The 15909-nt window shown below is 35.5% G+C and overlaps 1 protein-coding gene across 9 annotated transcripts in view; it reads right to left on the reverse strand.

Moving 5' to 3' along the window:
- Positions 1-15909, reverse strand: part of ZMYM4 (zinc finger MYM-type containing 4) — a 178558-nt gene that overhangs the window by 55405 nt on the left and 107244 nt on the right. For 6 of the 9 annotated variants that reach the window (XM_081226676.1, XM_081226671.1, XM_081226673.1 and 3 more), the window contains 3 exons: positions 5980-6504; positions 4225-4286; positions 3706-3876 (listed from right to left, as the gene is read on the reverse strand). The exons of 1 other annotated variant lie outside the window; for it this stretch is intronic. In XM_081226676.1, the coding sequence (XP_081082802.1) occupies positions 3706-3876; positions 4225-4286; positions 5980-6493 (747 nt within the window). In that variant the 5' untranslated portion in view covers positions 6494-6504. Of the gene's footprint in view, positions 1-3705; positions 3877-4224; positions 4287-5979; positions 6505-9786; positions 9845-15909 lie in introns of all 9 variants that reach the window. 2 more of the 9 variants (XM_081226674.1, XM_081226675.1) reach the window with 1 other exon arrangement.

Consider the following 15909-nt stretch of genomic DNA (forward strand, 5'->3'; position numbering starts at 1 on the left):
CCCACAGTGCCTTCAAGGCATAATCATGTTTAGGTTAGTATCCTCCCAACAATGATTAATTTTACAAATATTTAATAAAAAATCAATGACTAATAACTTGAGAAGTGAAAATCTAATGACCCAAAAGCTTTCAGAAACAGAAAAACAGGTGTCAAAACAAAACCCAAAAATCCTCTACCAATATCTTTACCTTCCCTTTATTTACCATAAAGTATGTATCAGTATCCCAAGACAGTATTTTAGAAATGAAGAACCCAGTTTCTATAACCAAGTTAACCTGACATGGCTAAAAAAACAAGCCCCAACATTTAATTACTGCATTCCATTTTCCAAGACTGTATGACTCACTATTGTGACAATTAATTGATTTGCTTTCCCATTCTAATCCATTTACTTCAATGAGAGATTACAGATTAGCTCTCCTTTTATTATGAGCAAAAAGAAAAGAAAAAAAAAATCATGATTTTAATGTGATATTTACTGAATTTCCAGCTTTCAGAAACTATAGAAAAGGAGAGAAGAAAAAATGATGTCTCTGGCTCTTTAAAGTTTTTATTTTAAAAACTTCTCTAGTCATTTTTTTAAACAACTTTTATTTATAGAAAGTTTGGTAGACTATAATAATAAGGCCTTGTGAAGGCCCCTGATTGGCTCCTTCCTGGCCGTATGGCCTTGAGTAACTAACTTATTAACCTCTATGAATCTCAGTTCCCTCACCTAAAAATAGAGTTAATATCATCTACTCTGGCCCTCTTATATTGGAGGATGAAACAACATAGTACACATAAAAGTATCTGTAAGTATTATATACAGAATATAATATAGTAACATGCAATAGGATTTGAATGAAGAAATGTAACTGGGAGGACAAATGATGCTCTGCCAGTAACAGAGGCAGGAGGATGACAACTGGCAAACCCAGAAAATTTTAACTGAAGACATAATCAAGAACAATTGGGAAGAAGTAAATATATATATAAACATACATTTCAGTATCTTAGTGATTTATATGGGAAAGTAAAAAAATTAAGACCAAAGTGAACTGTGTAAAAAGGAGAATAAGAAAGTGAGTTGAAAGCAGAGCTACAAGTTAAGCAAAGAGAAAAGCCAAGGGAGGTTTTGACAAGGTGCCAGACGCTAAAGCTATGATCTTATTACACCAAGAGAAAAGTTATTACAAGTAACTGATGGTCAAAAGTAAAGACTGACCACAGCTGTTAAATCTATCAGTATTTTATGAGCATTAGGTTAATAGTACTGTTTCAGAGTCTAAGAGAATAATTTGTTGGAACTCCTTTTTCCAGTCTATGGGAATAGAGTAAGAATGATAAAGCATTAGGCAGTGTTGAACAAGGAATATAGATTTCCAATGGTCACTGAGGAGAAATACCTACAAGAACAGGACAGTGAAGAAGGAGGTGGGAGAAGGGGAGAGGAAATCGGAGGGGGGGAGAGGAAGTAGGAGGGAAAGGGAGAGGAGGGGGAGAGAGAAGGTAAGGAAGGGATGGAGAAGAAAGAACCATGTATCCATAGTTTAACATGAGGTCAGGGATTTCTAGAAGAGTTATCAAAGATATGATCCCACAGGATTGGTGTAGCTGATAACAGAAAGGACTTCTCAGAGAACACCTAGCCTTACCCACTCACATGCTGGAACTGCCTTATTGTGGGGTCCGGGCAAAGAATGCTTCTGGACCTTATGCCTAGGACTTACACAGATTCCTGCTTGGTTTTTAAGAGTCCAGTCAATCAGGTGGTGAGCCCTTAGGGAAGTTCTTCCCCAAAATCATGATGAAACTTCATATATGGCATTTTATAACACATTATTACACTTTGAATAGCGATAAAAATGTAGGTGTTTCTGTGTCCTGACTGTTCCATCCTGTTGGTATTCTCCAGTCACTGGAATCTCTGATTGTTTTCAAGACAGTAATATTGGGTTGGCCAGAAGGTTCATTCAGGTTTTTCCGTAAGACATTACAGAAAAACCTGAACGAACCTTCTGGGCAACCCAATACAAATAACCTTTCCTGATGCCCTCTTCCCACAATGTATTTGGTCTTTGCTATAACTGCCTTTTCAGCTCAAGGAAAGTGTCACTGGGTCATGTACAGGGAGAAAGTGATGTCTCTGGTACCCTGCCAGCATTATGATTTCTTATGGATTTCCCATGTCCAGATTGGGGTACTTAAAAGACAGAAGATCTGCCCTGTATAGACATGGTAGTAGTCTTCTGAAGCATACACTGCCATATGAACCTCCCCTAGGTGTCAGGACACTTCCTTATCTCTAATTCAGATATCCACGACCTCCATTTTGCCTGCTTTTATTAACATGCTTTCATTATTCAGATATTTTCATATTCCTTCTCTACCATCTTTGTAGCTACCACACTCACACCCATCCAACTCTACAGCTTTATCATCACTACCCTATACAGCTACCCTCCACTGGGCACCATGGCATTCTCATTTAATTGAAGCATCAATCTGACTCATATAAATCACCTACATCTATAAATCACCTATTCTTCCATTTCCTTACTCTAAAAGAGTGGTTCTCAATAGCAGAGGATTTTGTCCCCCAGGGGACATTTGGCAATGTCTGGAGACATGGTACTACTGGTATCTAGTAGGTAGAGGTCAAGGATGCTTCTAAACATCCTACAGTGCACAGGACAGCCCCTCACAACAAAGAATTATCTGGCCCCAAATGTCAATAGTGCCAAGAAACCCTGCTAAGAGACATCTGAGTGAAAATAACTTCTTCCACAGAAGTCTCACATTCTCAACCCCCCTAATATAAAAGAAAGATATGGAAAGGTAAGCTTTCTCCACATCAAATGCCATTTCAAAAAAATAGCTAATTCATGCTATCTTTACTTCTCAGCCTCATACCAGCTGTATAAAACACAGAACACCCTCAAACAACTGCTCTATTGCATATTCATCCCTTGGTCCTTTTCCTACGTTCCAAAATGATTACAGCATCTTTATTCCGTTCCAACCACTGCAATGTCATTAATTGCATGGATAACTTCACTGACTTCAGCATTCACACTTACAGAATCTTTATGACTTTTACCTCCAGAGCAACCTTGAAATAACAGAGCTCTATCCTTACCCTTACTACTCACAGATCTCAAAACTGGAATCCTATATCACCCATCAAAGCATCAAAACCTCCTTTATCTTCTACCCACTGATCTAATGAACTGGCTCCTCAATCAATTAATTTTTCCCAAGATTAATTAATCCCATTAATCCCTCCTGAAAAACACTTAAATCCATACATAGCCTATACTTCATTAGCAGCAACTGCAAAAGGCTTACTACCTTATATAAACTCAATCACACCATAAACTCATAAACCACCATAAACTTTCAGCCATGTCTGCTGTATCAATCCCAAATCCTTGAAGACTCACTTTCGCTAATCCTGCACTGAAACTGTAAAATTCACAGAACAGTGGTATTAAGGAACGATGTGGATTAAAAGCCTTAACTACTACTTGGACAAAGTTTCCTATAACTCTGGTTGATTCCTTAGTATTATTCTTATAAGATAATTCAATTGCCTCAACCTTCATTAAGAGTCTCACCCCATCAACAAAACACTTCACTTCTTAATCAAGAACTTCCTTTCTTGAATGAATAATTCATGTGTGGAACAAAAAGAAGGGGGAAAAAAAGGTGAAATGTTTACTTGAGCATTGTCAGGTTCATCTTTAATTTTGTCTAGTAGTCCCTGCTGTGGTGCCATTGCTTTGTCATACTCATCATCCAAAGGTTCTTCTTTAATTCTAATATTTGATGCAAAGGAATTCCCCAGTTCCGAACCAATGGATTCTTTATTGGCAAATGGATAGCTGGAATCCTAAAACACAATATAAAGGATTAATAAATATTCAGATTTTAAAATTATTCCTCTTCAGGTTTAACACCCAAAGAAAAGCTCACTGGAAATGAAGAACTCTACGGACATTCATTAGAGTCCCTATGCTTACAAGTAAATGTGATATATGTCTAAATATCAAATACAAATAAAGAATCTAAGAGCAGAGGCTTCTGAGAACATCTCCAAAGATGTCCTTACGAAAATAATAAAGGAAATTAAAAAAACTAAAATCAGCGCTCTACCTAACACATATAGTTACAGTTTAGAAAATCACATAAAGAAAACTTGCCACAGTTACAGCAATCTACATACACACTGAAAACTTACCCTAAAGTTTGTTTCTGGGGTTTGTGGTAAATGGGTATGTAATGTTTCTTCAACTTGATTAGCTATTGAAAGAAAAACAAAACAAAACAAAACAAACACATGTATATGAATAACAAATCTTACAAAGAGTGACCTAAAAAGCTATCATTTGATAATCAGCTCTCTTTTCCAACGAAGCTGCTCATTAGAGTGAAATGGGTACCAAAAAATACCTAAAAGATAGTTTCACTCAAAACAAACAATCTGGCCCCATCTAACTTTTAGCCTTGCCTCATGCTCTTTCCTTGTTCAAACCTAAATAAAGTGGTTACTTTATTCATTATGTTCTGAAAATTACTTGTTTGTTCTTCCCCATTTCTGCTTATATTATTCCAAGTCCCCTCTATCCTAATATTTACACAGTCTTCCAGACTCAGCTCAGTTCAAAATTCACCTCTATAAAACCTGCCCTTGTCCACTGCGTTAAAAATCATCTCTCTCCTAAGAATACCTAAAACAGTTTCAGTTATTTGATAGAAATTTTATTATACTGCCTTATAACAAACTCTTCTACTACTGTCTATAATTATAAATTGTTTTATGCTTTTCAACTGTTCGTTGACACTTCTGCTACTTGACTTGTCTTGTCCCTTCTGCTATTAGACACTATGTTCCTTGAAGATAAGTACCCTTATAATTTACCCCTCATAGGGATACTGAAAATACATATTGAATAATATATACTGAAAAATACAGTATACCCTTGTACAGTCTTGTACATAATGGATACTTAAATTAATTGTTATTTTTAACAATACTGATTTGTTCTTTCAATCATAGTTTTCCTAGCACTGTCAAAAGAAATATAAGGATTGGTATATTCTACCAAGCTTTCTTTCACACCTATTGAAAACTTATTGAAATATTACTATTTTCACTACACCAGGTTAGGCCCCAAGAACACAAAGATGACTAAGATACAATCTGGCCCTCAATAAACTCCTACACTAGCACGTAAGGCAAAACAAATAGAGCTATAATACCGTGTGGTAAGTACTATAAATAATGAGGCATAAACAAAATGCTATGGAAATATAGATAAGGAAACAAACATTCTTGATGTAGAGAGGTTAGGGATGACCATAGGGTAGAAGAGGTTTATGAGTTAGGTGTTGCTGGATAAGAAGCACTTTTACAGGCATATATACAAAGAGAGAAAACGACATTCAGGCAAATGGAGTAGCAGGAGGAAAGAGAGGCACAGAAATAAGAAAATGTATATATTCAAGAATGGAACTGAAGCTAAGTATAGGGTACGCTGGGCAAAGAGGCTCAAGAGGAGTCTCAAGAAACTTCTAAAACATAAAATAGAAATGTTATCAAAAAGAAAAACCCTCCCTAATTTGAACTAATTGGTGGGACAGCAGTTTGAATTAGTGCTTACAGCACAAAGAAGTTAAATCCAACTTCAGGTTCCAATGTTCAACCAAAGAAAATGAACAGGTGATTCGAGTATCTTGCCTTCTCATCAAAATATTGCAACCAGGGGAGGGAGAAATGAGGTTTAGAGCTATTTTTCAACCATTTATACCATTACCAATAGTTACTGGGAGAAATTCAGTCACTCTGCAAAGAACAAGGATAAAAGAAAAATGACAAGCTTACAATGAATTTAACTGTTCATACTTTGCTTAGCATCAGAAGTAATAAAAGCTGTATTATTATCAGTACGTTGTTATTTATTGTGTTTTATGGCTCTATTCCAACAATTATTACCTGCTTTATCAAAAAAACTGCTTTTCAACCTTGAATCCAACTCTTTATGGGGTTTATCCAACCGTTTTTCACGTTCAAGATAAGTTAGGTCTCTATTTTTCTCCTTTCCAGAAAAAGTCTCTTTGCTGTTTTCTCTTACTAGACTAAAATCTTTCCGTATTGATTTAAAGACAGAAACCTGATCAAATTGTTTAGGAAAGTCTTTTTTTAATTTATTTTGAATCTGTATTTCATTTTCATTGTCTGATTCATGCTGTGTGACTCTTCTCTCTACTTCCAAGCTATCATCAGTATGAATTGAAGAAACAAGATTGTCCTTTGAACTAAAATCCTGTTCATCCTCATTGTCACTACCAACGACTGGAATTCCTGCAAGATCCCCAGAGTTCAAAAAATAATCATCTTCATCCAGCAATGAATTTTCAGATCCTGTTTGATTCGGCATTCCATAAGACATGCTGTCAAGGGTAGGAGTTAAGTTGTGGTCTATATCTTCAGACATTTCTGTATCCATGATACCACCACCTTAAAAAGTAAAATACTGTTTAGACAAATGATAGTGCTAAAGATGACCATATTTATAAGGTCTGTCTGGCATTTAACCAAATATATATTTTTTCTTTTCAAACAAAATATAGATAATAATACTGTGGTATTCCATTAGCACTTTTGATATAGGTGTGACAGATAAAATATCCCTATCTGACAGATAAGGAAATAGGGACGTAAAACTTGAGAAACTATTTCAGGTTAGAAAGAAAGTCAATGAAATATAGAAAAAAAGAGCACCAACTTCAGAATTAGACATATCTGTGTTGGAATCATAGCATGATTAACTGAAAATCTATGTGATCCTGAGAAGTAAACTCTCAGGCTTCTTTATCTGTAAAACAGTGTAATACTCACCTTGGAGGTTAATTTGTGGTGAGGTTTAATGACAGTATGTAAAAAGGGCCTAATAACACAGTGACTGACACATAGAAGGGAATATAAAAGTGATCATTATAGTTATCATAGAGACTACTCTGGGGAGCTGAGATCAGGACCCAGATCTCTGACCTCAGAGTCCTAATTTCTCTGCACTAACTCTAATAAACACTTATAGCACTTAATGTTTATAATGGTAAATATTTAAACATAAAAATAAAATTTATCCAAGCCAGAATATATATTAAAAACTGTTTAGTGTTCAAAACGACATGCTAAAAGTCTCTTCCATTCCAAAATAAAACAAACAAAAAAACCCCAGCCCTGTATTTCTTTTTCCTGACCTAATTCACCTTTCTTTCACAAAGTCCTAGGGAAAAAGTTTACATTGGTTTGTTTCTACTTCATCTCCCAATCATTAATCCTTTGAACTTAATGCAATCTGGTTCCCAACTCGCATCGGAACTTCTCTCATTAATATCATCAATGATTTCCTCATGGTCAAGTCCAATTATTTTTTCAATCCTTATGTGGCATATCCCTCCTAGATAAAATACCTTTGGTTTTTTTGTATTGTTCCCTAATTTTATAATTGTCCTATTAATTTATTTCATACGTCTCTTCCTCTGCTTTATGTGCTCAATATTCCAATTCTCGTCTCATTTTATACACTCAGACTCTTTTATTCACCACTATAGCCTTGACTTTTGCTGTTGACTTCCTAAGCGTTTTAGCTTAGACCTTTCTTCCAAACTTCAGATATCTATATTCAATTAGCTTCTATAGGTTCCCTAGGGACCTTTAACTTAGCACTTCTAAAACCAAATTCATCATGTTCCCGTTCCAAGCATACTTTCTTGTTTTCCCGTCATTTAATTAACAGCATCACCAAGTCAGCAATTTGCTCAAGATAAAAAAGAGAATCACTCCAATTCTCCTTCCCCTTGGACAAATTCTGCAAACTGTATTAATTAATATCTCTCTCAAATCCATCTCCTCCACTTGGTACCATTCCAACACTCCACATCTCTTCCTGTTGACAGTGTACTAACTCAATCCACATGATATCTAGGAGGCAACCATATTCTTACAAATCCTGCCCTGAAACCATATTTAATTGGTCTATGAGCAGACAAATGAGAACTGGTAAAAACACAGAGTGAAGCAAAGACTAAAAATATTAGTGGCACCGACAGCCTTGCTTTTATTTGTTCCTGAAGCCGAGATGAACCCTTTGTGTGGCTGAATCTTCAAATCATTCCCTGGGTTCCATGATCCAGGAAAAATTCCTCTTTTTGTTCAAGCTGATTTGAGTTGGATTACTTATAATCAAGTCCTAACTGATACAGGGTCCAAACAAAAGCTTTCTTCAAGTTGCTCTCCTCCATAAAGACATCAGAATTATCTTTCTACACCATTAATCATTCTACATTATACCTTCACTTGAAATCCTTCAATAACATCCCACAGCCTAAAGTACTCACTCATTCATTTAGCACATATTTATTAGGAAATCACTCCGTGATAAGTACTATGCTAGATGAAAAAGATAGCTATGATTCCCTCTCCTCAGCGAACCAGAAAAACAGACAAATGGGGGAAATAATAAAATTAGAAAATCATCATTTTCACATAACTAAGTAATTAATTCAAACAAAGATGCTAAAATCTTAGGAATTTCTACAACTTACTTTCACATAGTATATATATTACAGAGAGAAAAGCAGGGAGGGATGAGAGAGCATGCACAAAACTACAGATATTCACTATACTGTTCCTTCAATTGTTCTATTTGAAAATTTTCATAATAATAGAAGGTTAGGGATAAAATATAAATATAGAAGCAGGGTGTTATAACACACACATACATATAGTGTGATAAATTTGCCAGACTGTAAGCAACTAAAGGTCACGGTTAGAACCTCTTCTTTACAACAGTTTATCCTTACTACCTGACCACACAGCATATGCTCAGTAACTGTTTCATGCATGAAATATGCACTTTGTGTGATCAACAGTTTAATCTAAGTTCTATAGTACATAAGAAGTCAACTAAAAAGGAATATTGAAAGCAACTTCCAAAATCTCTATGTTTTAATCCAGGATATGGTACTAGGAAAAAAGGTAATCACCTGAAAAAACTGGATCCCTAACTCATACCAAAGTAACTTCCAGATGTATTTAAGGTTTAGACATAGAAAATAAAACACTAGTATTAAAAACACCATGGAAGAATTATTTTTAGGGGAAAAACCTCTCTAAGAATGACAAAACCTAGAACAAAAGACTGATTTACTGAATAAAAGAATAAAAGACCAAATGTGACTATAAAAAAATTCCTAAAGAAAACATAATCCAAACCAAAAGATTAAAGACAAAGTTGTTGAAAACATTTTACTGCACTTTATATCATGAAAGGTCATTTCCCTAATGGATAAAGAGTAAGACTCATAGTTCAATAAAGATACCTACAACCAAATACATTTGTAAAAGCAAAGGATCTGAACAAACATTTCACAGGAAAGGAAACACTAAGGTTGAACTTTGCTCATAAGTGAAATGCTAATTAATAATGCAATTAGATAACATGTTCATACAGCAGGCTGATAAAGACAAAAGGTTTTGATAACAGCCTGGCAGCTATGCTATTGGCCAAAGCTGCCAGACTATGACCTGAGGCCAGAAAAGTATACAAAGAAGAGTGTGGCATAGACCATATATGAGCTGAAAAGCCTAAAATATTAATATTTACTATGTGGCCCTTAACAGAAAAAAAGTCTGCCAATCCCTGTAGTAGAATACTATTAGAGGAAGTATAAAATGGTACAGTTGTAAAAAAGAGCAACCAGGCAATATTTATGATACTTTAAATACACATACCTCTTGATCCAGCAATTCAACTTCTAAGAATTTATCCTACAGATATTTCTCAAAAGATCTATGAAAAAGAACATGTATAAGCAGCAAGGACTGGAAACAGCCTATCTGTTCTACAGTGAGGCTCAATTAATTACAGTACATACCTATAATGGAATACCATATAGCTGTTAAAAAGAATGAGGCGACTTTATACAAGTTCTCAGGGTCAATCAGTAAAAATATCTGAGTGAGGAAGAATATACATACATATGTTATCCTACCGCTGCTGTATGTTTTATAATTTATGTGTATGTACAACTGTTTATACATTAAAATACCTTCCACTGATTTTCTGTGACACCAGAATCAGGTGGCTATAAGACAGAAACACTAACTCTTCAAAGCATATCCTTCTGTATCTTGAGTTTTGAAGCACATGCATCTATTGTCTATTGAAAAAAATTTTTTTATCCTTATCTGAGAATGCACTCAAGCTTTTTCAGAGATGGCAATTTCTAATAAAGCATTTAATTTGAATTTGCAATTTTGCTAGTTATCACACAATAAATCTGTAGGCTGCATAAAATCTTATGAGATTAAATTATGTTAGTTATATTAATATATATAATTAACTGGAACAGACTTATACTCATTCTTGTGGCCCAAATAAAAGAAATAGCTTCTATTTCTCAGAGCCTACATCTACAGAAAAAATTCAACACTAAAATTATATTTGGGGATCACAGTAGATAATGAAACACTTGAAAACAAATTTCTCACAGAAGATTCCTAGATAGTTTTTAGACACTGTGAACAGGCTTGGTATGTTTGAGGGAAAGCAAGGAATATAGGGCTGGAATTGAACAGGCATGAGGAAGAGTGCTTAAAAATGACAAAAGAGAAAAACCTAGAGGATAGATATATTAGGAATCTGCAAACCACAAAAAAGATCCCAAAGAGGAATTCCATGATTTACGTTTTACAAGGAACACCCCAGCTTCTGCAGGAGTATTTTAAGACTGTTAAATGTTACAGGGAGTGAAGAAGGGAAGGAAGAACACCACATAGGAGGCTAATGCAATAATCCAAGGGAAAACTGGTGGCTAAGACCAGGATAGTAATGGTGAATGTGAGAAAGAGTAGTCAGATTTGGGTATAATTTGAAAGTAGAGGCATTTCTTGGTATATGAGAAACTGAATATAAAAAGTCAAAAAGAGGGCTTCCCTGGTGGCGCAGTGGTTGAGAGTCCGCCTGCCGATGCAGGGGACACGGGTTCGTGCCCCGGTCTGGGAGGATCCCACATGCCGCGGAGCGGCTGGGCCCGTGAGCCATGGCTGCTGAGCCTGCGCGTCCGGAGCCTGTGCTCTGCAAGGGGAGAGGCCACAACAGTGAGAGGCCCGCCTACCGCAAAAAAAAAAAAAAAAAAAAAAAAAAAAAAAAAAGTCAAAAAGAGCACAACAGGGTGCCATTTCTTGAGATGTAAACACTAAGGGAGTAACAGACTGAGAGGGGTAGAATGAATAGTTTGGTTTGGACCCACTGATTTTGAGAACCTTATTAAACCTTCAAATGGAGATATCAAGAAGGCAATTGGATGTATTAAAGAGTTAAAGAGGAGACTCTTGCCAAGAAATGACATATAAATTTGGGAGTCATCAATGAAGTTCATGGGACTAGTTAAGATCACCTAGTGACTGTACTTACTACTGATGGAAGAGAGCTGAGAGTCCTGAGATATTTCAACTTTTAGAAATCTGTAGAAAGGAAGGAATCAGAGAAAGAGGCTAAAATGGAACAGCCAATGAGGTAAGAGGAAAATTAGGTGGGTGATGTTATAGAAGCAAAGTGAAGAAAATATTTCAATAAGAAAGAAGTGGCCAACCATAATGAATGTTGTTGAGATAACACATAAAATGAAGACTGAAGATTGATTATTAATATTGGGAAAGATGAAACAAACTTCTTCCTTGACAAGAGCTATATCAGTGAAAAAATGGGTACACAAAAGCTGGAGTGGGGTGATCCCATAAAGAGACTGAGAGGAGAGAACTGGGGAAACTTAAGTACAAACAACTCTTTAGAGGAGTTTTGATCTAAATTAAAGAAAATGAGCAGAAACTGGACTAAAATCTGGAGTGGAAAGTTTTTCTGACTTTGTATTTTTGTTTTGTTTTTTTTTTCGGTGAGATTGTTTTTCTAAAGATGGAGAATATTACAGCTTACAGTATACTCATGCGAATGATCCAATAAAGAAGCAATAACTATGGGAATAGAATCTGAAAAAGAGTGGATATATGTGTATGTATAACTGACTCACTTTGCTGTACAGCAGAAACTAACACAACACTGTAAATCAGCTATTCTCCAATAAAAAAATTAATTTAAAAAAAGAGGGAATAACTAGTAAGTTCAGAGGGAAAATCTTTGTGCTACAGGGCATGTGATCAGTACATAATTTCCCTTTGTGAAAGAATGAAAGGAGCACATGGGTTAAATGCAGGTAGGTTGTTAGATTTTGTAAAAGGAGAATGAAAGTTATTTTAAGCAATTTAAGTACAATATTTGTGTCTGATAATGAAAATAAATTTCATGATGTCAAATCAACTTTTACTCCTTGTCCTCCTTTTGCTCAGTCCTTGCTTTAGTGGCATATTGATATTTATATACTATACCGAAGAATCATTTCATTTTAAGGTACAACCACCAACAAGGAACCCACATAGATGAACATTATGAAAGGGCTGTTAGTTACTTTCATTGCCAATATATTACTCAATTACCTCCATACATGTTTGTTTTAATCAAAGGATAATTTTCAGAACTAAACTAATATCAATTATAATTTTAAGTTCAGAAGTTATGGTTCTTTAACAATTCTCTGACACTGTTTTTCTCTCTTATATAAAGAAACAAAGGATCAAAAGAAAAAAACCCCACAAACTCCAAAGAATGCAAAACAAATAATAAGCATAAAAATGAGGTAATCTTGGTTCACCTTAAATAAAAACTTAAATCTGCATTTTGTTTCTAAGAGATGATTTATTTTCAATAAAATACAATCTCCTAAATAATAAAAGCCTCTTTAAACTATAAGATCAGGAATGCAGTCACCAGTTAGAAGTCCAATAAAGTCAGGAATCTTAAAAATGAAATGTACATGCCTTAAACATTTATTTTTACTTCGAATATATAAAAAAGCACATTGGCCAATCATTGACCAATAAAGTCAGGAATCTTAAAAATGAAACTTACATGCCTTAAACATTTATTTTTACTTGGAATATATAAAAAAGCACCTTGGCCAATCAATGATGATCAATCAAGACTTTGGAAATGGGTATGCTAATTTGAGTTCTTTCTTGAACAAATCACAGCCATAATGCAATCTTCATGATTGCAACTTTGGTTTCTTTAAAATGGCATGAAGGACTTCCCTGGTGGTCCAGTGGTAAAGAATCCGCCTTACAATGCAGGGGACACAGGTCTGATCCCTGATCAGGGAACAAAGATCCCACCTGCCCATGGGGCAACTAAGCCCTCACACCACAACTACTGTGCTCACGCGCCTCAACTAGAGATAGCCTGCATGCCACAAACTACAGAGCCCACATGGTCTGGAACCCACACGCCACAAATACAGAGCTCACACACCCTGGATCCCACATGCCACAACTAGAGAAGAGAAAACCCTCATGCCACAACTAGAGAGAAGTCCACGTGCTGCAATGTGCCACAACTAAGACCCCATGTAGCCAAAGATAAGTTAAATAAATAAATAAATATTTTTAAAAAATGAAATGAGAAAATAAAGACACTTGCCCCTCCACCTTTTTACTGACTTTACCTACTAAGTCTTTCTAAAGCATTAAAATTATTCACAGAAACAACAATTTACTTTTCAGAGGAAATTTTATTAGTGTCAAAATGGTACAATAAAAATTATTTAATTACAATGACAAGTACTACTTGAATAAACAGGTTTGGGAACAACTGACTCTTGCTAAGCATGCAATCCATCAAGAGCTGAATCAAGCTGTCCTTGTCTGAAACTACTAGATGCTCCTCAATAGCCACTCTAGCTTCTTCCCTTAATGACAGATCCTCATTCTCAATGAGGCACAATTTACAGTAACAAGAAGAATGGTAATTCTTAATTATGATCCTAAGCTGAAAAAGAATCTTAGCTACTAAAAGGCCAATAACCAACAGAAAACTTTTCATGAAAATGGGACAATAAGTGAAACACAACAATCCAGTGTTCTTTCAAATTCCAAGTATCAACCCATTAGTGAGCCAGGGCCATGATATTTTTTTTTTAATAGGCTAGAATAGAAAACAAAGAACATAATTCAGAGTGACAACAAGTAATGCTACAAAACACCTGTACACACACACACACACAAGTAGGTCTCAATGTAAAATATATTTCTAACAGTGTTTCAAAATTTAAAAAAAACAGTGGTAATGGATGTTAACTAAATGTATTATGATAATCATTTTGCAATATATACATAGAGCAAATCATTGTGTTGTATACCTAAAACCAATACAATGTTATATGTCAATTTTATCTCAATTTTTAAAAATGTCTTAAACAAAACAAAAACAAGCACCCCTAAGATAATTTTGCTTCTGATGCACAACAATGCTTGAGGATCACTGAACTAAACAATGCCTCTCAACAATTACTGGATAACAGAATCTCTTGGTGAGCTTGGAAATGGATTCCTGAGCTTCACTTCTAAAGATTCTGGTTCAGCAGGTCAAGGGTGGCAGCCAAGGATCTGACTTCTAACATACTCTCAGGTGACGCTAATACTGCTGATGCCCTACCACACTTTGAGTAACAGGCTCTAGTTTTTTATGAACCAGGCATAAATAAACTGCAGGTAATAAATCACTGTACTCAGAGGCTGAACAGCAATCTTCAGATTCATCAAGTCCAATCTCTTATCAGATGGCTGAATTTATTCCACAAAACCCCAAGTGGTCAACCATCCCTTTGAATGTTATACCTACAAAGATGAACCACTGAATGCTCTACCACACCAGAGATGAACCATTTATGATAGTTCACAAACAACCCATGTTAAGTACTAATGAAGATGAATTAGTTTTATCAGGGAGTCATAACTAAAGATTACAGCTCTCAGGGGCTTCCCTGGTGGCGCAGTGGTTGAGAGTCCACCTGCCGATGCAGGGGACACAGGTTCATGCCCTGGTCCAGGAAGATCCCACATGCCGCGGAGCGGCTAGGCCCGTGAGCCATGGCCGCTGGGCCTGGGTGTCCGGAGCCTGTGCTCCTCAACAGGAGAGGCCACAACAGTGAGAGGCCCACGTACCACAAAAAAAAAAAGATTACAGCTCTCTTTTCTTGTTTTCATTTAAATACGTCTTGTTACTGTGGCATACTATTAAGGTATGCCACTGTTCATTCTATACATTCAATGAGGAGAGATGAGACTCATAAGTGAGATTCACAGAACTTACTTTCACTAATTTTTGCTTTTATTTGTTCCAACAGTGGGGAAAAAACAGTTTGAAACCGGTGGAATACTTAGAACAACTTGATTTTATAACTTACTAAAAGGTCATTAACAAATGTGAACACTTGAAACACCTCTAATAGAAATCAGTTACGTTTTACTAATTTCAATAATCCACTTGTACACTATTAAAGCTAAAATATAATTTAACACACATTATAAAACAAAACACATTAACTATTTCTTCATCACTATGAGGACAACTGAAATAAATACAACAGACTTTACTCATTGACATTTACAGTGCTCTGAAAGCAATGATCAAGAAGATCAGAGATATCTATAAATGGATATATTGTGCATGTACCTAAAAATTGTCCAGGGTCTATTAAAACTGAAGTATATCACTACAACAGAACATTGTACATTTTAATGGAATAAAATGTTTATATGTTTTTATAACATTTCAGAAAACATGTTTCTTCTATAAGTAGAAAACAATGACATTTTAACAAAACAAAAGCAAAAGTAATTTATGCTAATAGTTGCAGAAGCACAATGCCACAGAGGTATGGAGAGAAAGTTCCAAAATGCGTCCCAAACCACAGTTCTACAACATTCCTGCTATTCCTGCTAATTCTAAAACTTCTCTAATAT

The sequence above is a fragment of the Mesoplodon bidens genome, assembly GCF_964165515.1.
Source record: "Mesoplodon bidens genome assembly, chromosome: 2".
Classification (NCBI taxonomy): domain Eukaryota; kingdom Metazoa; phylum Chordata; class Mammalia; order Artiodactyla; family Ziphiidae; genus Mesoplodon; species Mesoplodon bidens.